This window comes from Sus scrofa, chromosome 6, assembly GCF_054392235.1.
Source record: "Sus scrofa isolate SSC_HxYL_T2T_F1_AM1 chromosome 6, Sscrofa_HxYL_maternal_Yorkshire_Landrace_v2.0, whole genome shotgun sequence".
Taxonomy (NCBI): Eukaryota; Metazoa; Chordata; class Mammalia; order Artiodactyla; family Suidae; genus Sus; species Sus scrofa.
The window spans coordinates 165,940,502-165,957,193 of NC_139388.1; the positions used below are offsets into that span (position 1 = coordinate 165,940,502).

Sequence of the window (16,692 nt, forward strand, 5' to 3'; positions counted from 1 at the left end):
ACCTGCTATTTTGAGCAACCAAATGACCTATTAAAGCAGAAGCATACTGAAAGAGGCCCTAGCCTTGATAATTCACACCAACTGTCTTAATTAAACTGTTTCCAGCAAAGTATTTGGAAGAGGAAAAGGACGTTGTGTGGTCAACATTGTCATGGTGGAGATAAAGGTTACTGAAGCATGAACTGCTTCATACAGCAAATATACTGTTTGGCAGTAGGTGCTAGGAATGCAGAGGTGAATAAGAGATGATTCTCCCAATAGCTGTCCAGGAGCACCATCTTGGAATAGAAAGCTCTCCTTGACTTCTAAGCTCCCATTCCTTTCTCTGATTTTTTTTCCCAGCACTTAATCTGAATCACTAAATCTATACATCCGATTATGTTTCCTATTTGGGGCTGTTGATTTATCAAACCCAAAATATTCTTTGTTATCTTAAGGACACAAACCATGTCTTATCTTTGTATATTTCATAGGCCCTCATAAACACCTATCAGTTAGTAAAAGGCACAGAAGAAAGAGTATCTGACATTTTACATAAATTTGCTCTTTTGTACAGCCCCTGGAAAATGAATCTTCTCTTTGCATTGCTAGAGAAGGAATTTCTCCGTTTGATAAGCTATTTGGTTAGATGTTCTCTATTACCTCTCTCAACTTAAAATAAAATGGAGTACTTAAATGTTTATGTTCTTACTAATGGTGAGAAAAAGACAGCCATTTAATTATCTACTTTTGATTATTGTCCCTCAAAAAAATTAGTACAAATTAGTCCCAGCACTGTCATTAAACTGTAAGTGCCTCAAAGCCTTTCGACATAAGTGATTATAGATGACAACAAGGAGATATTTCGATTTATTTTAAAACTCTCACTACTAATCTGTTGAGACAATTTACAGTTTACTGTTACTGAGTAGTCTTAAACCAGGTAGACAGGTGAAAGATGCTTTTCAGATTAAATCTTCCCAAAATCTCATCCCGTGTTTTCTTAAATTAGCCTTTAGTTTGACTGTGTTCTCTGACATGCATATAGTATTTGTATTTGCACAGAAAATTGGAAAATATGTACCACTAGCCACTAAATGATTCTATACCTTTTTTTAAACCTTTATCTAGTACTCTTTAGTAACTCTTTTTTAGTTTCTTTTTTTAAATTTCTTTTAAAGTATAGTTAATTTACAATGTTGTGTCAGTTACTGATGTACAGCATAGTGACCCAGTCATACATACATATACATTTATTTTTTCCCTCATAGACCATCATGTCATTCCCTGTGCACATTATTGTTTATCCATTCTAAATGTAATATTTTGTATCTAGTAACCCCAAATTCCCACTACATCCCACTCCCTCTCTCTCCCCCTTGGCAACCATATGTCTATTTTCCATGTCTGTGAGTCTGTTTTGTAGATAGGTGCAATATTTTAGATTCCATGTGTAAGCGATAGTCATATCGTATCTGTCCTTCTCTTTCTGACTTACTTCACCTAGTATGAGAAACTCTAGTTGTATCCATGTTACCACAGATGGCATTATTTTGTTCCTTTTTATGGCTGAGTAGTATTCCATTAAGTATATATACCACATCTTCCTAATTCATTTATCTGTTGATTCTATGCCTTTTTACCCTGTAGTTCCACTTCACCAACAGTCTTTTTTTTCTAAGGAAATATTTCAGGAATTTATCCCGGAGTTCCTGTCGTGGTGCAGTGATTAACGAATCCGACTAGGAACCATGAGGTTGTGGGTCTGATCCCTGGCCTCACTCAGGATAGTTATGAATATGGCAGCATATACATATACTCAATGGAGTATTATTCAACCATTTAGCATTCTGGCTCATTACTATTGTATAGAAGGCTAAAAATCTGTATCCAATTAGACAATGATTACCACAAAAAGGAAAAATTATATTTGAGCAGAAGACTGCTAAGAAATAAACAGATGAGATTAAGATTTGTTCAAAGTTTGGGGTTGCATGCAATATTTTTTATTTTTGTAAGAGATTTGGTATCCTACTTTCAAATTCATTGCTTATTTAATGATTAGATAATATAGTCACATTAATCAAAACTCAAAAGACATAGAAAGATATATAATGAAGTCTCCTACTTATCCTTGTCTTTAAGTTACCCTTCCCAGAGGCAATGTCATAAGTTCCTTGTTTATCCATCCAGAGATTATTTTGTATTTATAAAGCTAACATACAAACTTTCCTCAGTTTTACACAAATAGTAAACATTAACACCCTGCTTTTCATACTAACATTGTATCTTTTTTTTTTTTTTTTTCTTTTTAGGGCCACACCCATTGCATATGGAGGTTCCCAGGCTAGGGCTCCAATCGGACCTGTAGCTGCTGGCCTACACCACAGCCACAGCAATGCGGGATCCAAGCCATGTCTTCAACCTACACCACAGCTCATGGCAATGCCGGATCCTTAACCCACTGAGCGAGGCCAGGGATGAAACCTGCATCCTCATGGATGCTAGTCGGGTTCGTTAACCACTGTGCCATGACAGGAACTCCTAATGTTGTATCATAAACGATACCTCGTATCAGTTTGTAAAGAACTCTTTCTGTTTTATGGATACTTAATATTCCTTGGAGTTCCATAAGATACTATAATTTATTTAACCAGATCCTATTTGTTGACATTTGGGTTATGTCCAATTTTCTGCTATTACAGTCTTTATAGTAAATAACTATGCATATATGTTTCCAACTGAAAATATGTTTTTAGACTAAATTCCCAATTGTAGGAGTGCTAGGGTAAACGTTTGTGTGCATATTTAATTTTAATGGACACTAGCAAATTGGCCACAGGGAGTTGCTACCAATTTCACTCCTACTAGCGGTGTACAAGTAGTTACTTTTTTCCTTATAGCCTTGCCAGTGCAGGGTATTACCAAAATTTTTTTGTCTTTACTAATCTGACAGATGAAAAATTGTTTCATACTGTAGCTGTAATTTGGAGTTAACTCACTATGCCTTGTTTTGAATATCTTTTCACACGTTTATGAGCCTTTACTGTTTCCATTTCTGGAAGCTGTCTTTATGTATTGTTTATTGATCGTTTCCTTATTGTTTTGTAAGAGTTCTTTATATTTTGGGAAATATAGCCCTTTTTCTGTGGTTTGAAATTCAGAATTTTTTTCTCCTCTTCATCATTTATCTTTTGGCCTAGTTATGGTGTTTTTTACCATGTAAAAATAGTCAAAATTATCAATTTTATCTTTTATGCTTAATTCTGCTTCTGCTTTACTACCTTCTTGTCACCTTCCAAATATGCCCAATACTACTCTCCAACTTTAAGGTCTTTGTATTTGCCATGCTCTCTGCCTGGAATTCTCATCCCAGAAATATGTATTCCATTCCCTCCTTTACTTCTTTTGAGTCTTTGATCAAATATCAACTCTTCAGGAAGACTTGCCCTGACTACCCTGTTTAATTTTGCACCCTACCCTTCACTGTTTTGTTTTTCCTCTATCCCTGGAGCTCACGGACTTGAGTCTCACATTATGTTGCAGCTCCCTATACAAATGAAGCAAGTGGGAATTAACTTCTTCAAAGTGATCATCACCTCAGGACACTAGACACTTAGCCCAATGAAGCTACCATTGCCCAAAACATTTGGGGGACAACTTCTTTAAGAACTGCCTTCAGAGAGAGCTTAAAGCCTTTCAAGGAAAGCAGTCCCATTTCCGAAAAGCAGTGTTTCTCAAAGTGTGTTCCATTAACCACTTGCATCAGAATACCTGAGGTGGTGTTGGCACCTTATTAAAAAGGCAGTTTCCTGGGCTTTACCCCAGATCTTTTGGATCAGAATCTCAAGGGGATGGAGGGATGAACTTGCCTTTTGAATAAACTCCATAGGTAATTTCTAGGCCACTAAAGCTTTTGCACAGCAAAGGAAACCATAAACAAAATGAAAAAAAAAAACAAACAAACACAGAATAGAAGAAAATATTTACAAATGAAGCAACTGACAAGGAATTAATTTCCAAAATATACAAATAGCTCATGCAGCTCTATATAAAAAAAGAATCAAAAAATGGTCAGAAGATCTAAATAGAAATTTCCCCAAAACAGACAGATGGCCAAAAAATACATGAAAAGATGCTCAACATCCCTAATTATTAGAGAAATGCAAATCAAAATTACAATGAAGTATCACCTCACATTGGGCAGAATGGTCATCATCAAAAGGTCTACAAACTGTGAGTTCTTGGTGGTCTGGTTATTAGGATTCTTCCCTTTCACTGCAGCAGCCCATATGTAATCCCTAATCTGGGAACTGGAATCTCACATCAGGCCACTCCACGCTACAGCTCCCCACTCCCAGCCAAAAAAAAGTTTACAAGCAATAAATGCTGGAGAGGGTGTGGAGAAACGGGAACCCTTCTATACTGTTGGTGGGAATGTAAATTGGTATAACCACTGTGGAGGACAGTATGGAGGTTTATTAAAAAACTAAAACTGCCATGTGATCCAGCAACCCCACTCGTGGGCATATATCTGAAGAAAACCATAATTCAAAAAGATACACACACCCCAATGTTCATAACAGCATTATTTACAATAGCCAAGACTTGGAAGCAACCTAAATGTCCATTGACAGAGGTATGGTTAAAAAAGATATGGTACTGGGATTAGTAGATGAAAACTGTTGCTTTTGGAGTGGATGAGCAATGGGATCCTGCTGTACAGCACAGGGACCTATATATCTAATCACTTGGAATGGAACATGGTAGAGGATAATGTGAGCAAAAGAATGTGTGTTTGTATATATATGTGTGTGTGTGTGTATATGTGTATGACTAAGTCACTTTGCTGTACAGCAGAAATTGACAGAACATTGTAAATCGATCATAATAAAAACTTTTTTAAAAAATGGGTATGGTACATATATACAGTAGAATATTACTCGGCCATAAAAAAGAATGAAATAATGCCATTTGCAGTAAATGGATGGACCTAGTGATTATCATACTAAGTGAAGTAAGTCAGAAAGAGAGAGACAAATATCATGTGATATCTTATATGTGAAATCTAAAAGAAAATAGTAATACAGTGACCCAATGAGCCTATTTACAAAACAGGGAAACTCACAGGCATAGAAAACACACTTATGGTTACCAAAGGGGAGACATGAAAGGGCAGGATAAATTAGGAATATGGAATTAACATGTATACACTGCTATATATAAAACTGATAACCAACAAGGACCTACTGTATAACACAGGGAACTGTACTCAGTATTTTGTAATAACCTAGGTGGGAAAAGAATCTAAAAAAGAATGGATAGGTGTATAACTGAGTCACTTTGCTGTATACCTAAAACTAACATAACATTGTAAATCAACTGTATTCCAATAAAATTTTTTTAAAATCCATTACTCAAGGCTATGTGTGCAATACAAAAACTCATAGAGAATTTATATGTACATCTATTCAAAATTTGCTTTTACAATCAAATTTTTTTTTTTTTTTTTTGTCTTTTTGCCTTTTTCCAGGGCTGCACCCGCAGCATATGGAGGTTCCCAGGCTAGGGATCTAATAAGATCTGTAGCCTCCAGCCTACACCACAGCCTCAGCAACTCGGGATCTGAGCTGCGTCTGCGGCCTACACCACAGCTCATGGCAATGCCGGATCCTTAACCCACTGAGCGAGGCCAGGGATCAAACCCACAATCTCGTTAACCACTGAGCCACTGAGCCACGACGGGAACTCCAACAATCAAATGTTATTCCACCTCAAGTAGGTCTATGACGAGTATGTTGCTTAACTTACTAAAATATTTTATAATAAAAAAAAAAAGCCGTTTCTTCTTGCCACAGAACTGTTGCCATTGCTTTCTTTGGTTTTGAGATTGTAGGAATCCAGTTGCCATGGAAATTATTTATCCCTTCATGACCCCTGACTCTGAAGACCATATGCAGTTAGATTGGCAAGTTGGATGCTGCCTCTAGGTGTACTGTGGCACACTTTTATGTCTTCAGAAGGAAGACAATACCACAATTATGAAAACCATGTTTTTTTTCCTCTTAAAACAACTTGTTTTTCCCCGTGTCTGATTTTGCTCTAATGTTTTGAGGTAGGTTTTTGCTGCTGGTAGTGTGCTGTGAATGGTAACTTTGTGATGAGAATGATCTTGAGAGAATGAAGCAAAGCCTCCTAGCCATGAAAAAATTTAATATTTGTGTTGTGAAGTTCTTATAAATTGTAGTGGAAGGAGTGACAAGAAGGAATTTTTAAATTTGGGGCTATCTGTTGGCCCTACAGGCTCTCAGGGATTGAAACTTGAAATCTCAAAGTAAACATGATTCAGATCTTAGGAAGATTAATCAGATTAATTAAAATTTTAACAAAGTCGCTCTTTGATTAGAATGAATTGTTAGTTAAGGCCACTAGATCAGCTGGCTCTATGTCCCTTTATATTTCTCGGCTGCTTCCAAAATGTTAGAATGATTTGCCAGTACCTAGGAGAAAACTGATCACGTTGTTTTTTATAGTAATTGAATAACTTAATGGATAATGTGACACTGAAGGCTATACCTCCCTTGAATATGTTTTGTGTGGTTTTGAAATTTATGTTATATATAACTTACGCCTAGTAAGATACTTACATTTTCATAATTATTTTCCTTTCTAGCTCACTTTCACAAAAAGAGTTTGGGATGTACACAGTTTCCAGTCAAAATTGTCTTGAAATCAGATTCTTAAAAGCACTAAGCCAACTTGCCTGTCTGCCTCCCTTCTTTTCTTCCTTCCTTCCTGGCTTCTTTCCTTCCTTCCCTTTTTGGGGGCCTCCTGTTTAGGTAGTATTTAATATCTCTTGTGAAGCTAGTGCTGTGATGGGCATCTACTGTGTGATATCCACTTAATCCACTGGTGTGAAAGCAACAAGGACTTATTTTCTCCCTTTTGTAGGAAATGGCATTCCAACTGTTTTTTGACATCTTTAATTTCAGAGGTTGCCAGTGGTCAGATCAGGGTCAAGACTGGCTTCAACTATTTTAGTAAGAAGCAGAAGGAAAAATGAGATCCTAACTTTCAGGTCCCCTGATCTACACATCTCCATGGACGAATTAAAGCTGTGTGTGTGTGAAATCTGGTATGGAGGCTTAGGCTACTTGAGCACCTTTTATCCCTTAATAGTTGTGGAATGTGAAGATCTGAATTTTCATGGGGGCACTGATATTTCATGGCCAACAATGGGTTTTTTAAGGCCTTGTCGTTTCAAATTGTCAAAGGGTCTAGTTAGAGCTACTCTAAATGTGTATATGGACCTACCTCCCAATGAACTTATTGCAGTGGTGCTAACCTGTCTTGACACTCTTGCCCACAGTTCTAGTGACCCTGCATTCAGTAGTCACAGCATAGGTTTTGTGGAGGACTCAACCTAAATTTCTGAGATGAATTTCTATAGACAAGAAATATATTGGCTTTAAAAATTAAGAGGTTTGATTCTGTTTTGAATTTGGTTATCAAATGAATCTGAGCACATGACATTTTAATGCCGTTTATCTTTTCAAATAGATTTACCTTCTAATGCATGTGACGACAGGACTTTGCTCATCAGCTAAGAACATACATTTCAGAGGAGTTGTTACCTGAAATATTATCATAAGGCATAAGAAAACACACGATTTAAGTTGCCTTTCATGAACATAATTAAGAATTAATAAGCCAGTACCAGTGGCTAGTCCCCAGAATTTCCACTGTTTTGCCTTTTGTGACCTGTGTTATTAAAAGTCCATTATTTTTACAGACTTTATTAAATTGGATCTTATTAAAGCATTCTATATTTGCATTTGGTCTTTCATAATTCATTATTATTATGACATTTACTTTTTACCATCAGATCTGAAAACATATCATAAGCTACCCTTTTCTCTTGAAAGAAATGCTAATTTCAAACAGTCCTCTAATAGAAGAGAAAAGCTTTATCAGTTTTTTCATTTATTCCAGACCGTGTTAAGAATACTAATGCTAGACTTCAGTATGCTAATATCTCTGAGCTTTTTTTGGTCAAAAGCTTAGAATTATTATTTTTATCCCATACTAAGTATGAAGCTAGAAGACCTGCTCCTACTGGAGAAAATGTAATTCCAAAGTACAATTCTTGATTCTAAGAACTTGTGAAAATGTTGCTAAATCCTGTTTAGACTGTGGTGATGATGCTGGTCATTGCAACTTTTACCACATGGTATTTGTCCTCTTTAAGAAATTCTTTCCTCTTAAAATTCATTTTGTTTGTTTTTTCTCATAGTTTAGGGTAGTATAGCCTGCATGTTAAGAATGATAAGAATCATCACATGATAAGAATCCTATGTTATTAGCCCCAGTCAGCACCTAGGGTGTACTGCCTGCTTTTCTGTAAAATAATCATTTCCATATCATTCATGATATAGTTGAAAACTTAATATAGAAGGATTTTTACATCATACAGACTGTCTAATTTTAATAAAACAATGAGTTTTTCTTGGGGTGCTGGTAAATTTATTAAACTCTGAAATGAAACTTTGGATTTTGTCTCATTTTAGATTTCTGACAATGTGCAATAGACACTTTGGCAGTGTTGTTGCTCAAACCATTCGGACTCAAAAAACAGATCAGTTTCCACTTTTTCTGATTATTATGGGAAAACGATCATCTAATGAAGTGTTAAATGTGATACAAGGTAAAGTACATGTCGCAAGAGGAGTAGAGTATCTCCTTGAATGTGTGATAATCTTTAATGTTTCTCACTGTTGCTGAAAATAATTCTCTGTACTGGTGAATATCTTTGTGTTTTAAAATATAGAGCATCCTGAAGAATATATTTAAAAAGTATAGGTGCTATGAAAAATAAAATATCCAACAGAAACATCTTAATAAAATTGCAGAGCCCTTGAGACATGGGATAATCATGTTAAATGTTCAGAATTGCTGAATTTTCTAAACTAGCAATTTAGTCGTCAAATATGACATCTATTGATTCCTTGCTATAATGTTGATTGGTTGAAGGAAATCCTTATCTTTAGTAATCAAAAAAAAAAAGAGTGACTAGATATTATGAATTGAATTGTTCACAGTGGCACTTGTTTCTCATTTGTGTGAATCCATGTCTAGAATATAACCCTAAGGCGTGAAGCTGTAGGATGCCTGTCAAATTAATCACAGTGCACTTTCTTTACCCAAAAAAATGAGTAATTTTTTTAACCTTACCAATGTACCTTAAGGATTAGTATAAAATATTACTTTATTCATGGCAAAGAAAGCTTAAATTTTAAACAGTGTATCTACCCTCCATCACAGGGAAAAGGATGTTTCAAGTGCTTCAAGCTAAATCTTGTGTCCAAGATACTTAATTTCTGCCCCTATTTAAGTCAAAAGTTCTATAGCAGATAATGTAACAGAGGAAGAAGTGTAAATTCTAGTGCTTTTAAAACTCAAATAAAACAAAACCTCAGGTATTTTATGTTTTCTCTATAACTAGAGCATTCAGTTTCATAAACAATGTTAAGACCTACAGGGGGAAAATACATAGGGTAGATGAATAATGAAGATAATATCTTATTCCTGTTTTCCCTGTCAGAGGCAATATTACGATAACTAGTGGTTCTCAAAGTGCAGTCCATGGACCCTGGAGGTCCCGGACCTAGGCCCTTTCAGGGGATCTAAGAGGTCAAAAATATTTTCGTAATAGCAATAGACTTCTTTTTTTTTTTTTTTTTTTTTTTTTTGGCCTTTTTTACTGTGTTAACATTTACACTGGTGGCACAAAACCGGTGCTTTTTTTTTTTAATGGCACTTTAGCTCAAACCAAGGCCATGATACAAAACTGTACCAATAGTCATATTTTTTACCTCCATGTATGTGCATCTTAAAAATTTTTATTAAATTATAACCCTATTTATAATTCCTGTGACATAGTGGGCACACATTTCTCCAGAATGAACATAGCGAGTCTTACTTCAAGAAAAAGAACTGAAGTTCCCATCATGACCCAGTGGTAACGAACCCAACTAGTATCCATCAGGTTGTGGGTTCGATCCCTGGCCTTGCTCAATGAGTTAAAGGATCTGGCATTGCCATGAGCTATGGTGTAGGACACAGACATGGCTCGGATCTGGTGTTGCTGTGGCTGTGGCATAGGCTGCGGCCACAGCTCCAATTCAAACTCTAGCCTGGGAACTTGCGTATGCCGCGGGCGCGGCCCTAAAAAGACAAAAAGAAAAAAGAAAAGGAATTGACATTTGCTGCCAATAATAAAATTTGAGTTTTTAAGCAAAAAAGTTATATCCTTCACCATTTGAGATTGACAGCTTAAATTCTTCTCTGGTAACATCAATGGTGATGTTAACAAGTGTGATTTTTTAATATCATAAAATTAGCTGTATCAACATTCAGAATAAATGTGTAGCTCAGTGAGCCAGTATTTTCCAAGTGACCAATGTATGATATTATAAAATCATGCATGGGCAAAAGATCCATTCACTGGGCAAGGTAGACCAGTAGATTTTAGTATAACAAAGTACAGTAAGTTCATTAATATGGTTTCAAATTATTCACATACCTGAGAAAATTCCACTTGTTAGTTTGGGTGTATTAAAGAAAATTATCTATTGAAATATTCCTCATATTGCTTCATAAATTTCAACCAAGACAACACATTGTAACTGGTTTAATGTAGATATAAATATGAGAATTCAGTTGTGTCCTGTTAAGCCAGACATTAAAGAAATTTGCAAAGATATTACAATAATGTCATTCTTCTCACTAAACTTTTTCATTTGAACATAGAATTGTTTTTCATAAATTAGCAGATTATAGGTTTATTGTTACTTTTAAAAGAATTGATAAGTTTTAATTTCTAACACAGTAAATGCTGATAACTATAACCCACATAAACAAAAATTCTTTGGTGATCTCATTAGTTTTAAGAGTATAAAGAGGTTCTGTTGCAACAGGCTAGAGAAAACAAATTTTCCCTGAACCGCATTAGCTGGTACCTTTCTCCATCTTGGATCAGTAAGGGATTAGGTGTAAAGTGCCTTCAAGTCCGTTGTAGCAGTGAGTCCTTATAGTTAAGGCTAAAGCACAGTTGATAAGTAGTTGCTTAAAGCCTGAAAATTAATGACCAGTGAGTGTGTGGTCACCTGTACAATTATAGTATTTTCCCATTGATGATTCTGGTACCCTCCATAAAGTATTCATGACTCTTAGTCCCTACAGCTTACAAATAAGAAATGGAAACCCAAATATTTGCCTAGCAATGACATCTATGTTGAAGGTACTCTTAAATTTTTTGCCTGCCATTTGGTATATCTATTAGTAATAACTACCAGTGACTCTGTAAGTGTGGACCAGGCACCTTACATTATCTCTAGTCCTTCTAAGAACCTTACAGAGGTAGTAATATCTTCATTTTGCAGATAAGGAAATTGATCCTTAGAGAGCTAGTTACTCCTCCTCCCCTCATTTGTTCGTTTACTAAGTGAATGTTTATTAAGCCTTTGTCATGTACTAGACAATTTCTAGGTACTAGATCAGACAGTTATAAGTAGCAGAACTAGGATTAGAATTCTTGACTACAAAACCAATTCTGCTTTCTCAGTAACGTGATACCACACCAAGATAATATTTTTTCTCTAGCTTATTTATTGAGAGAGTAGTGCTGACATGAACAGATTAGATCATTTCTTTGGCTAAGAACCACAGCTGCTCCCTAGCACCATGTTGCCAGTGGTCATGAGGAAAATTGTGAAAGGGCCACTGGAAGATCAGGTTAGTCATACCACTGTCCTCTGGGAGGATACCCACAAGGATGCTTGCTCTTTGTTGCCTCATTGGTGGCCATTGCATTAAGGGGACAAGGAGACACCTTCTCAGACCCTGGAGACAGACTCTTCTGCCTGTAGGCTAAAAAGAAGATAAAAAATTGCCACATCTTCATGTATTTTCATGAATTTCTCTCTTGTTGATGGATCCACTGCAAATAACAAGTATATATGTGCAATATATGTTTATTATGGACTTGGACAGGGGATAAAATAGCTTTCAGGAAAATCAAACACTTTACCCCCCCCCCCATAAAGATTTATAGCATAGTTATTTGAAAACAGCTGACAGGGAAATACCATTTGGGCAAAAAAAAGAAATCTTTTTTTTTTTTTTTTTAAGAAATTGAATTACTGTTTTTCTTTTACAAAGAAGTTTTAGTGATTGGAGATAATTCTAGGTAAAGTGTATTGAGGTGGCAAAGACAGGCTCTTGCATCAGACTCATATGGTTTCAAATCCTGGCCCGATCACGTAACCAACTTGACCTTCATTAGTAGGTTACTTGAGCTCTCTAAGGCTCATTTTCCTTCTCTTTAAAAGCAAAATCATAATGACACCTTCAGAGAATTGTTGTACAGATTAAACATGATATCATTTAGCTTAATCATTGGCATCTAAAGAAATGGTAGTTGTTGCTAGTGTTATTAGGTGGATAGATTTTCCTAACTTGAAAGATATTTTGATCCTCTTGACTTAGATATTATTCTTATAGTGCTAAAAATCGTTCTTATTAAGAAACTCTTCCCTCAAACCTAAATATTCTGAACTTTCAACTGGCAGTATGCTGCTTTACTTTCTTATTGAAAATATGAAACTCTTCAGTGAAAACATGAAAGTATTAGAATGCTAGTCTGTAATTTTTTAGACTGTAGTTATTCCTTACTGATTAATTTTACAATGACTTTCCATTTTATACTAACTTTGATAATGTAAATTTTGACAATCTCTATATGTTGCTAGGTAACACAACAGTGGATGAGTTAATGATGAGACTCATGGCTGCAATGGAGATCTTCACAGCCCAACAACAAGAAGATATAAAGGATGAGGTAAGGTGAAAGGTTAAGTAGGCCTTTAATAGGATTTTGATGAGAAATTTGTCAGTGACACTTGCCTGTGTCATGATCGATGAATAAGGTTGATGAAGATGCATTTCCACATGAACCAAGGACTTTTATGTTACTGAATTTGCCTTAGAATCCATTCTCTTCATGAACCCAAGTCCCAACAATTTGTTTAACTTTATGGACATTTTTACTATGCTGGATTGAGAGTGGTGTCAGGAGGTCAGTTTACAGGAAATGAATTCTGAAGTGTGTTTACACAAGAAACTACAGTCCAGGAAATCCTGTATGTCTCGTATGGGTCTTTCACTCGCTCTTAAGGTCCTCTTGCTCTTTCTAAGTATTGAGATTGATTAGCAATGAATATATTTTACATTTGAAACAGGTTTTTGAAGCACTATGAAAATTAGTAAAAGCTCTCCAGAATTCTGAATGTCTTGGTCTCCCAAACACACCCAGATCGTGTAGATAACATGATATAGTAATAACAGCAGTATTGATAATGACAGTAGTAGTCAACACTTACTATTTGTAATGTACTAGGCAGTATGCCAAGTTCTTTACATTTGTCCTCTCATGAGGTCCCCACAACAGCCCCACGAGGTTGCATATGAGTCAGAGTTCTGTCAGGAAACAGATGACACTTTCAAACTGGCTTATTTGAGAAGAATGGTTTTTTTGGGGGGCGTTTTTTGTTTTTTGTTTTTTTTTAATGGAGGTTCCCAGGCTAGGGGTCTAATCGAAGCTACAGCTGCTGACCTACGTCATAGCCACAGCAACGCCAGATCCGAGCCGTGTCTACACCACAGCTCACGGCAACACTGGATCCTTAACCCACTGAGTGAGGCCAGGGACTGAACCCTCAACCTCATAGTTCTTATCCAGCTTCATTTCCACTGCACCACAATGGGAACTCTGCGAGGAATTTAATAAGGGAACTATTTATAAAGATATGGGTAGGGTTTATGGGAGTCAGCAATGGATATAGTACACTCTAGGGCTAAAGAGAGTCATTACCATCCCTAGGCCTAACGTTAGGCCTAGGAGAGGGTGGTATATGGAGAGAACTGCTTCTACGTTTTTAGGAACATAGCCAACCTTGGTGACATGGCTAGGAGGAAACCAAAGAACAGCTTCAGTTTCTTTTACACGCCTCCTCCTATTGACCTAACCCAATTAGAGACAGAAAGGCAGGCAAGAGAACCTCCCTGTGCAAAAACTAGATAGAGCTTGGGTACTGAGGGGCAAATAGAACATGACCCAAAACAAATTGGTGCTGTCATCTCACTTTTGAGATAAGAAAACTGAAGATCGGAAAGGTTAAGTTAATTTATCCAAGGTGACACAGCTAGTAGGATCTATAATAATCTCAGGTAATTATTAGTTCTTTATCAGTAAAGAAATTTCTGAATTAGAAAAATAGCCTTAAGAGAAAATATGAGACTCATATTATCATTTGTTAATTTAAAATGTTAAGTTCATTTATCTATCAAACTATTCTTTTAAATATTCTCTTTGTTTTAATCTTTAAAGAAAGATTTACATAGAACATATAAGGGAGAGTTTGATTTCTGAGCAATGATGTAAAGTCTCCAGGTATAGTGAGTATTTTCAATAGAATGCCCTTTAGCTATTGCAAATGAGAAACATGTAAGCAATTTTAATATAATCTTGTACTATTGCATTTTACTTCATCATCTCTGTCTTCTATTAGACTGTGAGTTTAAGAGCAAGGGTTGTATCATATTCATGTTTGTAACTCTGTCTTCTAACAGTGTACCTAGGACAAAGACATTCAATTAATGTTTGTTAAATGACTAAATAAATGAATACTAGAAATAATTCATATTAAATAAGTGACTTGTAAAATTAATATTTGATTACAATGGTATAAAATGTGATGTATCCATATTAACAATTATGAAAATTCAGAGTGCTATAACTAGTTTAGAGTTTTAATACTCAGTAGGTCACTTTTATTGCCGTAAACTGTAATTTTTCTTAATAGTCCATGTTTGATTTACTCTGAGGGAAAGGTAATGGGGTATATGTTGGAAAAATGTTTATCTGTTACTTTATAAATTGACAGTGACATTTTGAAATAATGAAGTACTGTGCTTAGTTAGGAATTTGTAATAATAGGTGTGTTGCCATTCAAGATTACTTTTATCCTGGAATAGAGGCATTGATTGACAATAATTCACTAAACACATTCTTCAGCCATTTAAATCTTGAGTCTCATTAGTACTAGATTTACAGATTATGCTTTATAATAATGTGAATGCACAATATTTGCATGCATATTCCCAGTTCGTTCTTTCATCTTAATTTGTGTTCTTCATAATTCATTGGTAAAGAAATTGGCTTTAATTCCTCTAATACTGAGCACAAAATTTAATATGAGGGTTATAGGAAAAAAATCTAAGACTCCATATAATTGAAATTTTTTATTGAAATTTAACTGCAAGAGATAACGATTTCTCTTTGTTTTTAGAGTGTCTTCATAAAAGTTATCATTCAGGTCAAACATAGAGTTCCTGAGAAAAGCTTTTCTGAGTTTAAAGACTTCTTTTGGACTATGCATAGATCATGATTTGTTATCTGCTGAATAAGTGATATGAAACACTGTCCTTTATAATTATGAATTTGGCTTTACTTTTTTAAAAATTTCAAATAAGACTTAAGCGTGCAATTAAAATCAAATTTGTGAACAGGTTGGAGGATAGCTTCCTAGGCCTGGATTTATTTAAACTTAACTTTGGTTCAGTTATGTCCATCACTTCAGTGATTCAATTGTATTAATGCCACCAGAGATGCCTGTATAAATAAAACCACTCTGAATCATTCTTCAATGGCCCAGAATGGACTAACCTTTATGTCACTAATTGTTCTGACTCTAACCAGGAGGTATAAATTATGTGAGCCTCTGTTTTGAAAGAAATACTTACATATAGCTTTATTCATAGACATTTCAATTAATGGTATTAGTTTGGTTTTGTAAGTGTATAGTGAGTATATATAAAGTATATAGAACTGGGCTAGGTTCTGGGGACAGAGAGGTGCTTTGCTCCAGTGAGGGGCTATTGGCAAAGAAGGGATGAGGAGGAAAGCAAATACCGCTATGTGACAATGGCCACATTTTAGAATCTATTTTTGATTACACCCTGGTTCCAAACAATAGATGCTTACTAACATGTAAATTATTCAGTTTTTTTAGCCCAAAGTAATCTTGAAATTTCTAATTATTAAGCATTTATTGTACTTAGTTCCTGATCTATTTGTTGTTTCATTCGTCTGTTTGTTCATCCATTCAACACAAATTTATTTCAAATCCTCTATTGTAGGTGCAGAAATTGCCCCCTTTCCAGCCTAACCACTCCGCTTAAGTTGTATCTGAGCTGATAGCTCTGTAATTTTCACAACCTAAATGTTGGAGATTAGGGCAGATTTCAAGGGCACTTTCATAATACTTATTTCTTTGGTAATTCTAAGAATACACGAGTGGAACATGGGCACAGTATGCCAGAGGGGCATTCTAGGCTTATCTTTTAAGGATTCTGATTTGGGGATTTGAAAACTATTGCCATGGCATAGGGAGAGTATTTTTATTGGCTCATGTCGTAAAAGGAAATTATTGGCTTTGTGTTTGCTCCATGAAGTGTATAACTTTTTTGTCCTAAGCTTTGTCTTTATCTTACTGCCTGAACCACCTTTCCCTTTCTTCTGTTTAAAAATCTCATAACTTCATACTCATTCTCTTTCCAAAACTAACATTGGTAAACAAGATACAGATTTTGGTT

At 35.5% G+C, this 16,692-nt stretch overlaps 1 protein-coding gene across 4 annotated transcripts in view; it reads left to right on the plus strand.

Moving 5' to 3' along the window:
• Nucleotides 1-16,692, plus strand: part of FAF1 (Fas associated factor 1) — a 438,758-nt gene that overhangs the window by 336,453 nt on the left and 85,613 nt on the right. For all 4 annotated transcript variants that reach the window (XM_021097817.2, XM_084965116.1, XM_084965117.1 and 1 more), the window contains 2 exons: nt 8,547-8,683; nt 12,789-12,877. In XM_021097817.2, the coding sequence (XP_020953476.1) occupies nt 8,547-8,683; nt 12,789-12,877 (226 nt within the window). The remainder of the gene's footprint in view (nt 1-8,546; nt 8,684-12,788; nt 12,878-16,692) is intronic.